Source organism: Arachis duranensis, chromosome 9 (assembly GCF_000817695.3).
Source record: "Arachis duranensis cultivar V14167 chromosome 9, aradu.V14167.gnm2.J7QH, whole genome shotgun sequence".
NCBI classification, from domain to species: Eukaryota; Viridiplantae; Streptophyta; class Magnoliopsida; order Fabales; family Fabaceae; genus Arachis; species Arachis duranensis.
In genome coordinates, this window is record NC_029780.3 from 86,459,971 (window position 1) to 86,477,791 (window position 17,821).

At 33.7% G+C, this 17,821-nt stretch overlaps 1 protein-coding gene across 2 annotated transcripts; it reads left to right on the forward strand.

Annotated features, from left to right (window-relative positions):
• The first annotated feature begins 13,978 nt into the window (after positions 1–13,978).
• On the forward strand, positions 13,979–16,856 carry LOC107466083 (uncharacterized). 2 transcript variants are annotated; one of them, XM_052254667.1, is made up of 5 exons: positions 13,979–14,061; positions 14,210–14,269; positions 14,373–15,053; positions 15,157–15,354; positions 15,479–16,856. In XM_052254667.1, the coding sequence occupies exons 2-5, from the start codon at positions 14,239–14,241 to the stop codon at positions 16,795–16,797; spliced, it is 2,229 nt and encodes a 742-aa protein (XP_052110627.1). In that variant the 5' UTR covers positions 13,979–14,061; positions 14,210–14,238; the 3' UTR covers positions 16,798–16,856. The 2 variants fall into 2 exon arrangements, with proteins under 2 accessions (XP_052110627.1, XP_020986070.1); XM_021130411.2 differs by lacking the exon at positions 13,979–14,061 and having other exon boundaries at positions 14,168–14,269.
• The last annotated feature ends 965 nt before the right edge of the window (positions 16,857–17,821 follow it).

The window sequence follows — 17,821 nt, forward strand, 5'->3', positions numbered from 1 at the left end:
GATATGCAAAAAACTTAACAGAAGACATGGAAAAGGCAAGCTAGAGAGGCAAGGGTAATAATGAAAAAAGGGAAGAAAATAAGAAGGAAACAGATCCCGAGAAAATCCATAGAGTTTGAACCTATGGACAGAGAAGAGCCAAAACCCAAAATGAAGAAAGTAGAAAGCTCTATTGAAACCCTATCAATAGTGGCTGCAAGCCAACCCTGCCGAGACCAATGAGGATTATAAGTTGGAACTGTCGTGGACTTGGAAACCCATGGGCAGTTCCAACTCTCAATAATCTCATAAAAGAAAAAGGATGCAACCTTGTTTTCCTCATGAAAACAAGGCCTAAGGAGGCAAAGATGATGCGCATGAGATATAAGGGAGATTTAAGCAACATAATAGGAGTGGACTGTTGTGGCAAAGGAAAGCAGAAAGCGGGAGGTCTTGTGGCAATGTTGAATAATTCAATCAAGGTCAATGTCCTATCACTCTCAATTAACCACATTGATATGGAGGTTTCCATGGAGGGGTCAGGTCAGAAGTAAGGAGCCACTGGATTCTACGGTTGACCCAAAGTTGAGAATAAGAAGAAAAGTTAGGAGTTGTTGAGCTCCCTAGGAAAGTCCACTAACACACCATGGATGGTTTTATGTGACTTTAACCAAGTCTTAGACTAAAACAAAAAGCTTAGAGGCAATCTGCTTAACCTTACCCAATGCCAAGGCTTTAGGGAAGTGATAGACCCCAATTTTAGAGTTTATCTTGTGTTGAATTTAGTGGATTTTATCAGCTTATCTCACATTTATTCAATGAAATAGCATGATTTTGTGAATTTCTCCTAATTTGTGCTTAAGAGTGAAAACATATTTTTTAAGCCCTTAATTTGCTAAATTTAATTCTTGATTCCACTCGATACCTTGATGTGTTTGTTTAGTGATTTCAGGCTTAGGAAGCAAGGATTGGATCAAAGAAGTGAAGAAAAAGCATGCAAAGTGGAGAATTCATGAATAAATGGGATTTGGCAGAAATCATGGCCACGCGTACGTATGACTCATGCGTACGTGTAAGTAAGAGCATCGTCAAGCGACACGTACGCATGACCCACACGTACGCATGACACTCGTCACGTGACTTCATTAAAGAAAACGTGGCTGGCGGTTTCTGAGCTCATCTAAGCCCAAATCCAACTCATTTCTGAAGTAGTTGAGGCAGAATTCAAGAAAGAACAAGGGAGAGCAATTAGTGTCTGTTAGAAACATGTTTTAGGGTAGTTTTCTAGAGAGAGAAGCTCCCCTTCTCTCTAGAATTAGGTTAATCTCTCTTAGATTTAGGGTTTAATTCTTGTTTTCAATTAGTTTTCATTACAATTTCTTATTCTTACATCTTTGTTCTCTTAGTTCTTCTTGTTAATTTTCCTTTTTATGTTACTTTTATGTTATTGAACTATTGTTAATTTTCATTTTCTTTAATGCAATTGATGTCTTTTTATGTTTCTTATTGTTTAATTGAGTTGTTATTGTTATTTTCTTGCATATATTAGTAGTAGATTTTATTATTATTGCAATTTAATATGCTTTTCTTTTTGTACACACTAAGTGTTTGATAAAATGCTTGGCTTAGTTTTAGAGTAGATTTTGAGCATTATTGGCTTGGAAAGAGAAATTAGGCAATCTTGAGTCATTAATACCCAAATAGGGTTGGTGATGTAGAGTTGTTAGTTAATCTTGTTTCCATTAACATTACTTATGGATTGGGGTTAACTTGGCATATTTGACTTTCTTCCGATGCGAAGATAACGTAATACGCTTAACTCTTGGTAATTATTGTATTATGATTAATGACTAGGATAGAAAACCTTGATTCTCAATCCTTGCAATGAATGCCTCTTTAGTATTTGTTATCTTTAGTTGTTTAATTTACTTTATTGTTATTTAAATTTCTTGCCATTTAATTTCTTGTCTTATCATCAACCCACCCCGTATACTCATAACCAATAATTGAGCACTCGATTGTAATTCCTATGGAGAACGATTCGGGAGTAATACTCTCGGTTATTTTTATTGGGTTAAACTTGTGACAACCAAACAAAACTTTGATGGAGAATCCATTGTTGGTCTAGACTATGCTTGCAACGAAGAGATTCTTTTTATTAAGAAATTCTAGACCGGCATAAATTCGAATAATTAGGAAGCCATTCAAACTAAGGGATATTTATTATTTTTCACTTAAGGCTTGTAATGTGCTAAAATTAAGAACAAGTGGGTTTAGCGTAGTCTCAAAGTTGGTTAACAATGGAAGATAAAAGGTAAGGCTATTTGGGTAAGTGAGCTAATTGAAACAATGGCCTCAATCATATAAATGCATGTATACACAAAATAATGGACATATAGAATCAAACAAATCAAAAATTACAATCATAGAGAGAGAATAATGCACACAAGAATGAAAATAAGTGGTAATATAATGTAACCACACAATTAGGCTCAAATCTCACATGCTTGTGTTCTTAGCTCAAAACATGTTCCACAATATATATAATTCAAGAAAGTTCTAAGAAATTTTTTTTTCAATCAATTGGGGTGCCCTAAAGATGAATTTCTTGGAAAATCTCATTATTTTGACTAAGCTTATTATATATACATACACAAAATAACGAAATGCGATAAAAATCCTAAAAGACCAAAGAATGAAATGCAAGTGTTAGGATTAGAAACTTGTCACCCAAAAATGCCGAGTGGTCGGACGACCTTCCCACACTTAAAAGTTTGCACCGTCCTCGGTGCATTCAAAGATGAGCAAGGAGGTACGGCGACTCTCCAGGTTGCTACCTTCAGCTGGTAGGTCAACTGGCTGCTGCGTGTCCTTCTCCCACTTCCATTTTTGCTTATGATGACTCCTTCATGAAAAATAGAAAGGAGGGTGGTGTACAAAAATTACACTCACACTATGTAATTCCGCACAACTAACCAGCAAGTGCACTGGGTCGTCCAAGTAATACCTTACGTGAGTAAGGGTCGATCCCACAGAGATTGTTGGCTTGAAGCAAGCTATGGTTATCTTATTATTCTTAGTCAGGATACCAATAGGGTTCTTTAGTTTCAATTGCAAAAAGTGAAAGAGCATGAAATGAGTAATTGTTATGCAGTAATGGAGATTATATTGGAGTTTTGGAGATGCTTTGTCTTCTGAATCTCTGCTTTCCTACTGTCATCTTCTTCACGCACGCAAGGTTCCTTCTATGGCAAGCTGTGTGTTGGTAGATCACTGTATCAATAAACTCTTGAGCTTCTTCAATTGTCTTTCTCATGTGGATAGATCTACCAGCTGAGTGGCCTAGAGAAATTTGAGCTTTCTCTGTAAGCCCATAATAGAAAATGTCTAACTGCACCCACCCTGAAAACATTTCAGAGGGGCATTTTCTTAGCATCTCTCTGTATCTCTCCCAGGCATCATAAAGAGATTCATTATCTCCTTGTTTAAAGCCTTGGATGCTCAGCCTTAGCTGTGTCATCCATTTTTGAGGAAAATATTGATTCAGAAATTTTTCTGACAGTTGTTTTCATGTCCTTATGCTAGCCTTAGGTTGATTATTTAACCACCTCTTAGCTTGGTCTTTTACAGCAAATGGAAATAGTAACAATCTGTAGACATCCTTATCTACTTTCTTATCATGTACTGTGTCAGCAATTTGTGAAAACTGTGTCAGAAACTCTGTAGAGTCCTCCTGTGGAAGACCAGAATACTGGCAACTTTGCTGCACCATGATAATAAGTTGAGGATTCAACTCAAAACTACTAACTCCGATGGAGGGTATACAGATACTACTCCCATATGAAGCAGTAGTGGGGTTAGCATATGACTCCAGAGTCCTTCTGGACTGTTCATTTCCACTTAGGTCCATGATGGAAAAAGAGAGATGATGTAGATTTATTTTATTTATTTTATTATATAAGAAAAATGATTTTCGAAATAATAAAATGAAATAAAATAAAAACTAAAATAAAAAAATAAAAAATAATAAAAATAAAAAATTTGAAAATATTTATGAAGATTTTCGAAAAAGTGAGGAGAGAAAAAGTGGTTAGGATATTTTTGAAACAGATGTGATTTTGAAAAATTTTTGAAATTGAAATCTGAATTTTTATGAAAAATTTCAAAATATTTGCTTAAAATAGTTAGAAAAGATATTTTTTATTTTCGAATTTTATTATGAAAGAGAGAAACACACAAAAGACACAAGACTTAAAATTTTTAAATCCAATGCTCCTTGTTTTCGATAATTTTGGATGAAAAACACCAAGGCACACCAAACTTAAAAATTTTAAGATCAAAGCACAAAGAAGACTCAAGAACACCTTGAAGACTCACAAGAACAACAAGAACAAAAGATAAAACACCAAACTTAAAATTTTTAGAAAACCACAATAAAATTTTTGAACATTAAAGAAAAATTAACAAGAGAACATCAAACTTAAAGTTTGGCACAAGATTTAATTAAAGAAAAATTATTTTTGAAAAGGATTTTAAAAAGGAAAACTCAAAGGGGCAACTATTCCCAAGAAAATAGACACATTTAACAAATGCAAGGATTGAACAGATAAAAACTATTTTTTTATGACAAAAACACAAAGAACACCAAACTTAAAACATGCAACTAGACTCAATGAAAAACTAACAATTAATAAAGAAAAATAATATTTTTGAAGAAAAAAATTTTTAAAATGAATAATAAAAGATGCAATTCTAGTGACTCTAAACCAAAAAGACAAATTTTTCCTAATCTAAGAATAAGATTCACCGTCAGTTGTTCAAACTCAAACAATCTCCGGCAACGGCGCCAAAAACTTGGTGTACGAAAATTACACTCAAGCTATGTAATTCCGCACAACTAACCAGCAAGTGCACTAGGTCGTCCAAGTAATACCTTACGTGAGTAAGGGTCGATCCCACGGAGATTGTTGGCTTGAAGCAAGCTATGGTTATCTTATTATTCTTAGTCAGGATACCAATAGGGTTCTTTAGTTTCAATTGTAAAAAGTGAAAGAGCATGAAATGAGTAATTGTTACGCAGTAATGGAGATTATGTTGGAGTTATGGAGATGCTTTGTCTTCTGAATCTCTACCTTCCTACTGTCATCTTCTTCACGCATGCAAGGTTCCTTCCATGGCAAGCTGTGTGTTGGTGGATCACCGTTGTCAATGGCTACCATCCGTCCTCTCAGTGAAAATGGTCCAAATGCTCTATCACAGCACGGCTAATCATTTGTCGGTTCTCGATCATGTCGGAATAGAATCCAGTGATTCTTTTGCGTCTGTCACTACGCCCAACACTCGCGAGTTTGAAGCTCGTCACAATCATTCAATCCCTGAATCCTACTCGAAATACCACAGACAAGGTTTAGACTTTCCAGATTCTCAAGAATGCTGCCAATGGAGTCTAGCTTATACCATGAAGATTCTGATTAAAGAATCCAAGACATATTCATTCAATTGAAGGTATAACGGAGGTGGTTGTCAGGCACGCGTTCATAGATTGAGAATGGTGATGAGTGTCACGGATCATCACCTTCATCATGGTTAAGTACGAATGAACATCTTAGAGAGAAACAAGCGTGTTTGAATAGAAAACAGAAATAATTGCATTAATTCATCGAGACACTGCAGAGCTCCTCACCCCCAACAATGGAGTTTAGAGACTCATGCCATCAGAGAATACAAAGTTCAGATCTAAAATGTCATGAGGTACAAAATAAGTCTCTAAAATTTGTTTAAATACTAAACTAGTAACCTAGGTTTACAGAAAATGAGTAAACTAAGATAGATAGTGCAGAAATCCACTTCTAGGGTCCACTTGGTGTGTGCTGGGGCTGAGACTTAAGCTTCTCACGTGCTTGGGCTGTTTCTAGAGTTAAACGTCAGGTTGTAACCTGTTTCTGGCGTTTAACTCCAACTTGCAACCTGTTTCTAGCGTTCAACGCCAGAATGCAACGTGGAACTGGCGTTAAACGCTAGTTTATGTCATTTATCTTCGAGCAAAATATGGACTATTATATATTGCTGGAAAGTCCTGGATGTCTAATTTCCAACCCAATTGAGAACGCGCCAATTGGACTCCTGTATCTCCAAAAAATCTATTCCGAGTGCGAGTGCAGGGAGGTCAGAATCCAACAGTATCAGTAGTCCTTTTTCAGCTTGAATCAGATTTTTGCTCAGCTCCCTCAATTTCAGCCAGAAAATACCTGAAATCACAGAAAAATATAAAAACTCATAGTAAAGTCCAGAAATATGAATTTTGCCTAAAAACTAATAAAAATATACTAAAAACTAACTAAAACACCCTAGTATGTAAAAGCTATGTCATAATTATACAAAAGAAGGCATGTACATCATTCATTCTAGTGCTTGAAATGCTTTGAACTTGTAGGTTAAGATAACCAAACAAGCGATAAAGAAGCATGAAAGCATTCAAGCCAATATGTAACATACGGATGCATATGATCAAAAAACACAATGCATTAAGATAAATGCACAACATCCAACAAGAAATTGTCTAATCAAAAAGAAGAATTCAAATCACATGGTTGCCAAATATTGCAATTCAAAAGAAATGAGAAAGCTTGAAGACAATGTTACATGTACTTGGTATTCAAAAAATGTTCATCAAAGAAACTCAAAACCAAGTAGCAAAATATAACCTCAATATCATCAGTCAGCAGCAATAAACAATAAGCAAGATTAACAATCCAACACTTATAATGAAAAATAGAAAATTAAATGAAAAAAATTACATTAGCTAAACAACTAATTAACTAACTAACTAAAAGAAATGGTTATAGATGGTGTTTGGTGGTGTTTGATGATGGTTGAAGGGTGGAAAGAAAAGAAGAGAAGAAAAAAGAAGGAAAGCAATGGAAAGAAGAGAAGAAAAGAAGGTGGGTGAAACTTGCCGATTAAGAGTTTATAATGAAAGTGACGTTGAAAGTACAGTTCTTAATCGACAAAAATTTCACTCATCAATTTAGAAAGAGTTGTCACAATTAAGCATAAAATACTGGGAGTAGAATTCCCAAGTCGTTTCCCAACAAGTTGACAAAAGAGTGCAAATTATTGACCAGGAATTTTCTGAGATATTTTTAAGGTTTAAGAACAAAGAAATAAACAACTAAAAATCAAAGTAGTGAATAATGGTAGTAGGTGTTATGTATTAAAATTAAAAGGCCTTGGTTGAGAGAGGATTAATTGGAGTTTCTATCCTTATTGGCTTTCCCAGGTGCAAGAGTAAAGGTTATTGTTTCTATTTGGTTATCCTTTAATTAATAAAGGAAAGTCAAGTAGGTAGCCAACTTCGATTCACAAGTCCTAATCACTTTCCAAGGAATGATTAGAGTTAGTGATAATCCAATTGGTAGCAATTTCTAATTACCTATTAGCACTTAAGTATTCCAACTCAAGGAGTTCCAGTTAATTAACTCCCAAGCCAAATTGAGAGTTTTAAGTCATAACATGAATGCCATTTTCATATAACATGGAATAAGAGGAAATGAGAGACATGATAAATAAAATAAACTAACTAAAGAAAATTTTAAAGCTGATAATTAATCGAATGAATTCGGACAAGAAATGGAATTAAAACTGAAATTGGCTCATTATGTTAATAAATATAAAATTAAGAAAATCATAACATGAATCCCAACAATTGAATGGAAGAAAACACAAGAGTAAGGTAAGAGAAAGGCAAACTACAATGACGAAGACTTCCACTGAAGATAGTAGCAACTCTCTCTCAAGATCCAATTCAAGAAAAACTAAGAAAAATTATGATTAAACTGAGAGCCCTATGAGAGCAAGTGTTTTCTCTAGAATTCTCTAAAAACTAAAACTAAAACTAATTGAGAATGAAAGTGTGTCAAGTTTTAGCTACACCCTTGCATCTATTCTGGACTTTCGGGCCTGAACCTAGGTCAAACAGGGGCTTAGAAATAGCCTCCGGCAAATTCTGATATGCAGCACGTGACGGTCTTTCACGCGTACGCGTCGTCCACGCGTGTGCGTCGATGTGAATTCCTCTAATCATGCGTACGCGTACTACACGTGGGCGCGTCGCTACTTTGTCTCCTAACGACGCGTACGCATGCTTTGCGCATGCGCGTCGTTGCTCGCCCTTGAGATCTTTAATTCCTTATCTTCCTTCCTCTTTTTCATGCTTCTTTTCCATCCTCTAAGTCATTCCTGCCCTGTAGTCTCGGAAAACATTGAACACACATATCACGGCATCGAATGAAAATAAGAGAGGATTTAAGAAATAGTCAATTAAAGGCCAAACAAGCATGTTTTCAATCATAGCATCAATTTGGGAAGGAAAATGTAAAATCATGCATTTCATATGAATAAGTGTATAAAAGATTGATAAACTTCACTATATTTAGCACAAGATAAACCATAAAATAGGGGTTTATCAGCTAGCAACACCCATGCTAGCTGAGGTCTAGGTCAGATATATCCAGATTAACATCTAATTGCTATTAACTATGATTTTCTAGTCAGAGTCTTCCAAACCAATTCAAATTAATTCATTTATAACAAATTTCTAATACTTATAATATACTACTAAATTTCATAATGAATAAAAAATATATAAATATGCATACTAAAAATTTAATTAAAGTATAACAAATTAAAATAAAAAAAACATGTATGCTTTATAAAATATATGAACATCGTCTCGTGTATATTTTTATTAAATTATGAGTTTTTCAAAAATCAATATTCATTTCAATAATTCAAAATTCATAACAATAAAATATTTTCAAACGTTAAAAATAATGATTCAATTTAAATATAGATATTGATACACTTAAAAATAATTATAGACATAATATTCATTCACAACTTAGTTTCAAAGAACCAGAAGTAACTTTGAGCATACTCCTGAGTTATCAAATGATGTCCAATAACTCTACTACTCTAAAAATATGATAATAATAATATTTGTGAGCTAATAATATTATCAACTAACATTATCTTACTCAATTTGATAAAAGCTCCAAATTTTTTAACCCCCTAATAATCCTAATTCGAATTTATACATACCCATAATTATAGGATTGCAAAAATTGGAGATATAAGTAATTATTAAGTCAAAGAGTTATTTTGAAGTCTCAATAGTGACTGAAATTTAAAATTTATAGCTCTTTTCACACTCACTAAACTTACACTCCATTTATGGGGTTGTGAGAAAATAAAATTTTCTTTTAGGTATAAGTGATATATTAAAATGGAGATAAAATAGAAAAATAAAATAAAATTTTAGTATGTTGTGGTTGGGTAAGGATTTTGGAACAAAGATGATGGAATAAAAAGGGAGATAAAGGGGAGGAAAGAGTTTGAGTTTTATGAATGAATTAGAAAAAAAAAAGCGAACGAGAGACAGGGAGCGATCGAGGGAGTGGGCAAGGAGAGAAAAAAAAGTTTAAGCGGGGGCATGTGCCCCCTATGCCTATGCCCTTTTTTTCTCAGTTATTACTACTCGACCAAATAAAATTCTTGTGGTCGACGGGCCAAAGTCGATTACATGATCGAAGGAAGTCGAGAGAATAGTTGTCGAAAAGAGAATTTGAAAAAAAATTCAAATTCAAGGAAACAGGCATGAACTGTTATTTGGTGAGATAATAAGCAAGTGGCGTATCGTAAAATAAATGGGTGTAGTTACCTACAAATTAACAGTTTGCAAAATAATTGAGGTAGTCTCGATAGTACGGTGTTCGAGCAAAGAGATTCAACTGGTAGTCTTTTCAATTAGGGGAGAGATTAGCTTCAAAAAACTAGTAAACATGGTGTAAGAAATGATTATCAGGCATATGTTTGGTTGGAACAGTTATTTTTTAGTCCGTTTTAAGGTTGATATGTGACAGCACAAGATTAGTGGAAGGAGCTTATAAATAGAGTGTAAGCGACGAATAAAGAGTTGAAAATTCTCTTCGGAAACACACTTTCACAAACTATTATATTCCAATGACTTTCTGAGATTTTGTCTTGAGTTTATTTTTTATAGGTTTTTTTTCATCTTCTTTGCAATTTTTTTACAAATTTCGTATTTTATAATTATGCAATGTACCTTCATTGTAAAGTTTATTTCTTTTCTTTTGTATTTTATTAATTTTAACATTTTCATTTGAAACTTTTAAGATTTTATGAAAGTCTCTTTATTTTATATTTATAGCATTTTGATTTTCTGTAAAAATCTTTAAATAAATTCAATTTATTTTATGTCATTTATTAATTTTACAAATTTCTTACTTTATCATTGATAAAGTAAAAGATTTTGATGCAAATAAAATTAGTATCTCTAGAGAGAAATAGGTTTATATTAAATTTCAAACCACTTAAATTAATTGTAATTGATCATTACTTTTAATTACTAAAAATTTGTAAAACACTAACAAAATAGTTTTTATTGTATATTTGGTTATTCATTCAAGAGTAGTACAACGTTAGTTTGAAGAAGACAGCAAAAAAATGAAAGAAAGGAGAAGGGAAAAAGAAAGAAAAAGGAATAAGAGGGATAATTTTAAAATTTTGAATGATATTTTAGAATGTAAAAATAACATTTTTCTCATATTACTAGATTATTTTTATGAGAAATTAATAAAGTGTAAACTACTATTTTTATCTATAAAAATTAAAAATGTTGATATATTTATTTATAAAAAACAAAAATTATCATTTGTACCTATAAAAAATAGATTTTAGCAGGTAAAATTATCTAAACCCTAAAAAATTAAATAAAATTCTCAAATTACCCTTCTCTCCACCACTACTACTATTATCTCCCCCCTCCCTCTCTCTCCCTCAATATTCTCAGTACCACTGTCTTGCCCTCCTCCTCAACCGTCACCCTAAACCCTTCGCCACACACTCCGTGATCGATGCCGGTTGTGACTCAATAACACTAACACCACCATCACCAGCATAATCATCTAACGCAAGCTCAGTCTCTATCTATGCCGAAAAGAAACCCTAGATCTAAGGATGCTGCGAGCAATGTGAGTGATTTGTTGGGATCTAAGGATGCCGCAGAACGTCATGGTGGTCGATATCGCTAGGTTGCTCCTCAGGGGCCTCGAGAACAATGGCGAGGATGACTCCCCCGCTGCCAAGAAGTTCAAATCGGAGAAGTTCCCTCTCAACAACTGTGAATTCGCCGCCGCCCTCGTCGTATTCTTTCTCTTCGCCACCGGCCTTTTCTACATCTACCTCACCATGCCCGCCTCCGAGTTCGCCGCATCAAACTCCCACGCACCCTTCTCCAATCTTCGCCTCCTTAAGTAAATAAAGATCTCTCTTTTCATTATTGTGTTATCATCCTCATAGATTCATTTGAATCAAATTAGCACTAGATGAACGTAGCTTCAAATTAGTTGGAACATTAGTGATTTAGATGGGTTGGAGAAAGTCTCTTTTTTTTGAAAAAAAAAAAAGAAAGTTTTGGAATTTGTTGTGTTGTTTTGAGTGTAAGGGTGTGTTTGAATCTTTTTGTATAGTTTATTGTGTTGTTTCTTTGTATACAGAGAGAATCTTTTAGCATATGCGAGTAAACCGTCACTACAGTTAACCTCATCATCCTCACCGTCTTTCATCACCGTCAAGCTTAACCATCTGGCATCAGAATTTAACACCCTAATGAAACTTATAGAGCACATGAAGAGGTTTTTGCATTAGGCATTTTTTGTTTCCACCCTACGACAATTCGGATCGAGTTCCAGAGAACCGCATTCTGGGCTGCTCAACGCAGGTGTGGGTGGTTTTTGCCATGGACAATGATGATAAGACGTGGTTTCACGCTAACAGCGACTCAAAGATTTCAAAGGAATTCTGTTGCTGAATTTGAAGGATGAAACAATAGAGGAGGAAGCAACGGGGTTGGAGTTTCGGAAGGAGAGGAAGGTGAGGAGGATGTAGAGCCTGCGGTTGAGATCGGGATCGAAGAGGTGGAGGGAGGAAGAAGGGTGGCGATGGCGGTGGTGGTGATAGTAATGAAGGCAATGATAGTAGTATTTGGGGAGGAAAGTGGTAGTAGAGTTTGGGATTGGAGTTGCTAAGAACATTTAGAGAGAGAGAGAGAGAGAGAGAGAGATGATGGTAATAGTGGTGGAGAGAAGCATAGTTTAAAAATTTTATTTAATTTTTTATGGTTTGAATAATTTTGCCTGCAAAAATCTATTTTTTATGGGTCCAAATAGTAATTTCTATCTTCTATGAATAGATAAGTCAGCGTTTTCAACTTTCATAGATAGAAATAATAGTTTACTCTTAATTATTATTTTCTAAGGGTATTTCCTAAATTTACTATCTTTGCTACAAATAATTTCCAAAGAATCAATTAATAAATAAAAAAGTTGCAAAAAAATTAGAATGTTGTATTAAACTTTGTAAGGCTAATTAATTTCTAAATCCAAACGATCATGACTGTTCATATGCTTTTAGGTCACCGTGGGACAAATTATGTCATAAAATACCGAAAGCACAACAAATTGTAATCACTAATCTCTAATTGCAAACTATGATTAGGGTCATCACTCGGAACACTAAACTAAGCAAACTGGCCCATACACTTGCAATCTGCTTCTATCATTTATACCTTAATTACAAAAAAAAAAAAGAAAGAAAGAAAAATGGCATTTGGGGCATTACTTATAATCCACCACCAACTTTACTTTATAAAAGAATTGAGAAGGGGAAGAGTAGTAATATTTATCGAACAATGCTTTATCATTTTTAGATTTTGGTGTGATCTTAGTTCTAACTTCTAAGTTCTCTAAATCTAGTCGTCTAATTTTAGATTGAGTTAGCTGTCAATAGAGATGGGTTAAGAGTAAAAATATTCCGTGGCTTTCCGTATAATCTAATTTAATTTTTGAAAAATTAAATGTTTTAAAATTGATTCTGATAAATAAAACCATAAGTCAGACTAGTTTATTTATCAGTTATATAATAATACATAGTCTAAATAATTTTGTGATAAGTTATTATTGAACTAATAAAATGATCAATATAATTTACTATTATATTTTTCAATGATTAATTTGAAGTGATCGATCTTTCGAAGATCAAATTAATAATAAGTGTGATTTTTTAACGACATTGCAACCATTAACCATAATATACACATCTTTTAGTGAGGAAAAATGAGAGAAAGAAGTGGTTGATTGGCTTTTTAGCTATTATCTGGACAATTTGGTTAAAATGGAGTGATAGTATCTTCAATAATCAAGACTCAAGTGTAGTGGAAATTATAAACAGGTTTTTTTTGGCTCTCCAATGAGTGGAATGGTGGTGAACCCTTTGATTGTTGATGGCTATGCCGAAAATGACTGACAGTTGATTTGTGTTTTAAGTAATCAATTTTTTGTTGATTTTCTTTGCTCCGCCTTATTATGTTGAGTTTTTACTTCAAATATATATATATAGGTATACAAATAAATTATCTGTAGCACACAAGTGATGAAACCTATTGGACTAAAAAAATAAACATAAGCCCCATCAAGAGACTCATACCATTCTCTTTACAGTGTATATGGCTATGTGAACCTTATTCTTGCTTAATTTTAATGAACTTGTCCCTAGTGCCTATCTGTCAAGTACATTGTTCAATGGTTCTTTTGTTGATGGTTGTCACTTTAAGACAGCCACGAACAACACTCACACCTATTTCTCTTTGTGAAAAAAGGAATAACAAATGAAAAAGACATTTCATTGTTTTGAATATGTATTTCCCAAAAGCTTAACCATGAAAAGATTTGATTAGTAGTAGTGACCTTCCCTAGTTTCTCTTATGGGTCTGCAATAATTGTTTGAGAATTAGTTTAAGAAAATTTCAACAGACAGAAAGAACTTTATTTGGTCATATTTTGCTCTTAAATTATAAAGCACTTTTTTTTATGGTAGAAAAATGTTGATCATAAAGAGATGATCATATGTGTTGTATCGCGACCAATTTTGATGATTTCTAAGCAGACAAAAAACACAGAAAATGAGGCTTGTGTGGCAAGCAATAACAGCTTAGTAGCAGTTTAAGTATGAACAACTTGGCAATCTCACAAAAACCAAGTGTTACATTTCACCATTCAGTGATATATTCAAATATAAACACTTTTGATCTTGCAGGTTCTTAATTGTTATTGATTGATTGTGTACTAGTCTCCTTACATTTCTTGTACTGCAGGCGTTCGCAAACTGAGCATCGTCGAGGAAATGGGTAACAATAATACAACTGATATCAAAGGTATGTGATTGAGTGCATACATCATTGGAATGTCGAAGAAAGCGTTGATGTAGTAGAGTTTATTATATTTCTTGCTTCACAAGAAACATTTTCATTGTTGCAGAAGAAGACAACGTGCGCGAAGCTGAGAAGAAAACTCATAATGACCTCAATCATCACGAAGATAGTGTGAAGGAAGAGAATGAAGTAAACCCAACATCCAAAAGGGAATATGCTGACTCTAAATCTGCAAAGGAATTTTATGTTCATTCAACAAGTGAACCTGCGAAAGATGAGCCACAAGAAGATAAGCTTACAGATGATTTAAAAGTAGAAATGCAAGCAGTTCCAACAGCTGAAGGCAAAGATGTTGAGGAGAAAGTTACATTGCCAAGCATGTCCAAGAATGATTCATTCCAAGAAGGTACTAATGCAGGGAATGCGCATATGGAGAACCGAATGATTCCAACTTCTGAAAGTGAAGAATTTCAGGAGAAAAATGCACCTTCTGATCATACAGGAGGTGAAGGAGATACTAATGCAGGTGATGTGCATACGCGAAATCAAATGCATCCAACTGCAGAAGGCACAGACGTTCAAGGAATCGATACTATGTTGGCTTTAGATCATAGCGAAGCAAGTGATCCTAAAGAACATGTATCTCAGGGTCTAGATACTTATCATGCCAGTAACAAAGATGAAACTGAATTTGTTCTGTGTGACAGCCGAATCGATGTTCTTGCTAAAAGTACCATTGTGGATTCAGAGGATCAATTTGATTTGACAAACTCTAATAATAGTGCAGGTTCCCAATTTATTTCATAATGTATATTTTTCAGTTAACTAATAGCTATTTAGTGAAGAAGTGGCATTATAACATTTTTGTTCTTTGTAATTCTGTTTCGTAGGGCAAGAAATACTTGAAGTTGGACTACCTGACAGAACTGAAAATGCTGAATCAGTTGAAGAAGGTGGTGAAAAATGTGAAATTTTGTCAAGTTTTTCATTAGTAGATACTGAGGATTATGGAAATCAAACAGAATCAACGTTAAGGGAGGATCTGTTGTTAACAAATCTTGATCACCTTGAAGAAGATCCTAAACAAGGTTAGAAGAACATAATTAAATTCTAGTGTTAAACTTCAATCATAGATATATACTTTCACATACAAAATGATGAAGAAAATTTAAGAGCTCTTAGTTAATTCCATTATTGGTTGAATTCTTACAGAGGAAGAGAACACAAAAGTCTTAATATCGGCCGCGGAGGACATGTTCAGTGAAGCAGAACTTCAAGAATCACCAGTTGCGGATCAAGTCCTCCCTGAATCATCACTAATAAAAGGTGATTTTCTGGATACTACTCTTATTCGTCCTGAAGATAATGATGTTGTTATAGAAAGAGATACACAAACACAAGAAAACAATGTATCTTCTAACATTTCTGGAGACAATGATAGAGATGAAGTAAAGAATAGTTTGGGAGATTTATCCGGAATCAAATCCAATTCGCCAAGTGGCAACATAAGCAATGGTACTAATTTGTTGACCAAGGTAAATGGGGAACACTCGTCAATGCATGAATTTGAGGAAAATCACAAGTTGCTTCATGCAGAATCAACAACAGAAAATTCGCATGAAAAGAGTCCTATAGGGCCTAATGGGGACTCCAATGGAGAAAGAAATGAAGAACCAACTTGTAATGGGCACCATTTTGATGACTGTGATGATAACAACCCCAACAAGAAGGATTCAGATGAAGCTGAAAAAGGCCTTGAGGTTTTAGAACAATGCAACTCTCAGTTGGTAACCATAGATCATGTTGAATCTTTTTCTCTGCATAATTCTAGTTCATTGTTACATATCTATAATTTCCAAGAGGGCACTGAGAACCACACCAAAAATCACAATGCCTCAAGCATGTCATCCTCGGATTATGAAGACGCAACTTCAGTCAATGATAAGAATCGCAACAACAATGCTTCAGAAGATCAAAATCATCACCTTGTTATAGCTGAAGCTGAAGTTATTCCACTTGTTTCACATGTAGAATCCTTTTCATTGCAGAATTCCAATTCCCTTTCACATGTGTATAGTTATCAAGAGATCAGCGAGAAGCTGAATTCTTCAATTGATGATAAAGCATTTGACAATGAATGTGAAGATTGCACTGATCCATGTCCGAACAATTCTACACTTGAAACAAGGGAAAGTACATCAACAACAACTACTGTAGATAGCTGTTCTTGTCAGATACAAAAATCACCAAGCTTCAATCTCAATCTTCAAATTGGAGAATCAGAGCAGAGTCCATTGCTCTATGAAGATAAGTGCAGTACAAGTGAGATGCCAGTGGAAGAAGAGAAAATAGTTACAATGGAAAGAAGCTACAGTGAGAAATCTAAGTACTCAAAACAAGGTAACATTGCTGGAACATGTGAAACAGTAGAGAAGGAAGTGACACCAACTATGCCAAAATCAAAGGAAAAGAGAAAGGCTGTGTCTTCATTCTTCATCAACTGCATGTGTTGTGCAACTGTTGCAAATTGAATTGAAGCCTTCTAAACTATATACTTATTTATTTTTGTTCTTTATTTGTGAGGCTGAGTTTTCTTTTCTTTTCTTTTTTTTGTCATGTTGATTGCTCAATGTGAAGCTTTGATCTATATAGACAGATATTGGTTCTTCTGTGGTGTAAATTTTACTTCACATTGATTGTAAAGTTTGTTTTCAGAACACTGATTTTGGAATTTTGTGGAGTTTTTCGTACTGAGATGGAAGCAATTATATTATTAAGCGCTTCTAAATATTGATTTTGAAATATTAATTCACCAACAAAATTATCTCAATACATAGATGGAAATTGTTTAATACTTTTATTTTGATAAAATCGTTAGTCATCCAAATAAAAATAATTTTAATAGTAATATAACAATTTTAGAACTAAAATGTTAATATACTTATGAATAATATAAAACTGCATTGATTTGTTAAAAATTATTTTATAATAAATAATATTTCAAAAGTTAAATTTATAATTTACTCTTAATATTTGAATACGAAAAAATTTTAGGTGTTCCAAGCATAAATGTGAGTTCTTACCTATTTCATTTATACTATTATACATCATAGCGTTATTATCTTTATTTTTTAAAATTAAATTTTCAAAATTTACAAAACCCACCAACACTCTCTCTTTCTAATATTACTCTTAGGGATGGCAAATGGGCCTAAACACATCGAGTTGATCTGCATAATCCGTCAAAAAAAGTGGATCGGGTTAAAAATATGAGACCGTCATATTTAAAAAGTCTGTCTAATCCACATCGCTTAAACCGTGGTTTTTGGCAAATTTTGGCGAAGCGGACTTTTCCACCAAACCCAATAATTTTTTTGGCTACGGGTATTTTTGTAAAAAAAATTGATTTATGATTATATTTATTATATATTTATAATTATAAAGACTTTAATGTTTATAAATTGAGAAATTATAATTTTTTTATATCGTTAGAAATTATAAATTTATTGAAATAGTTGTAAAATTATATACATTATTTAACATTTAATAGTAAAA

Coding starts and splice junctions, on each gene's coding strand:
- LOC107466083 (XM_052254667.1), top strand. CDS start 14,239: ATGGGTAACAATAATACAACTGATATCAAAG. Junction 15,054..15,156: donor AAACTCTAATAATAGTGCAG/GTTCCCAATTTA, acceptor TCTGTTTCGTAG/GGCAAGAAATACTTGAAGTT. Junction 15,355..15,478: donor TGAAGAAGATCCTAAACAAG/GTTAGAAGAACA, acceptor GAATTCTTACAG/AGGAAGAGAACACAAAAGTC.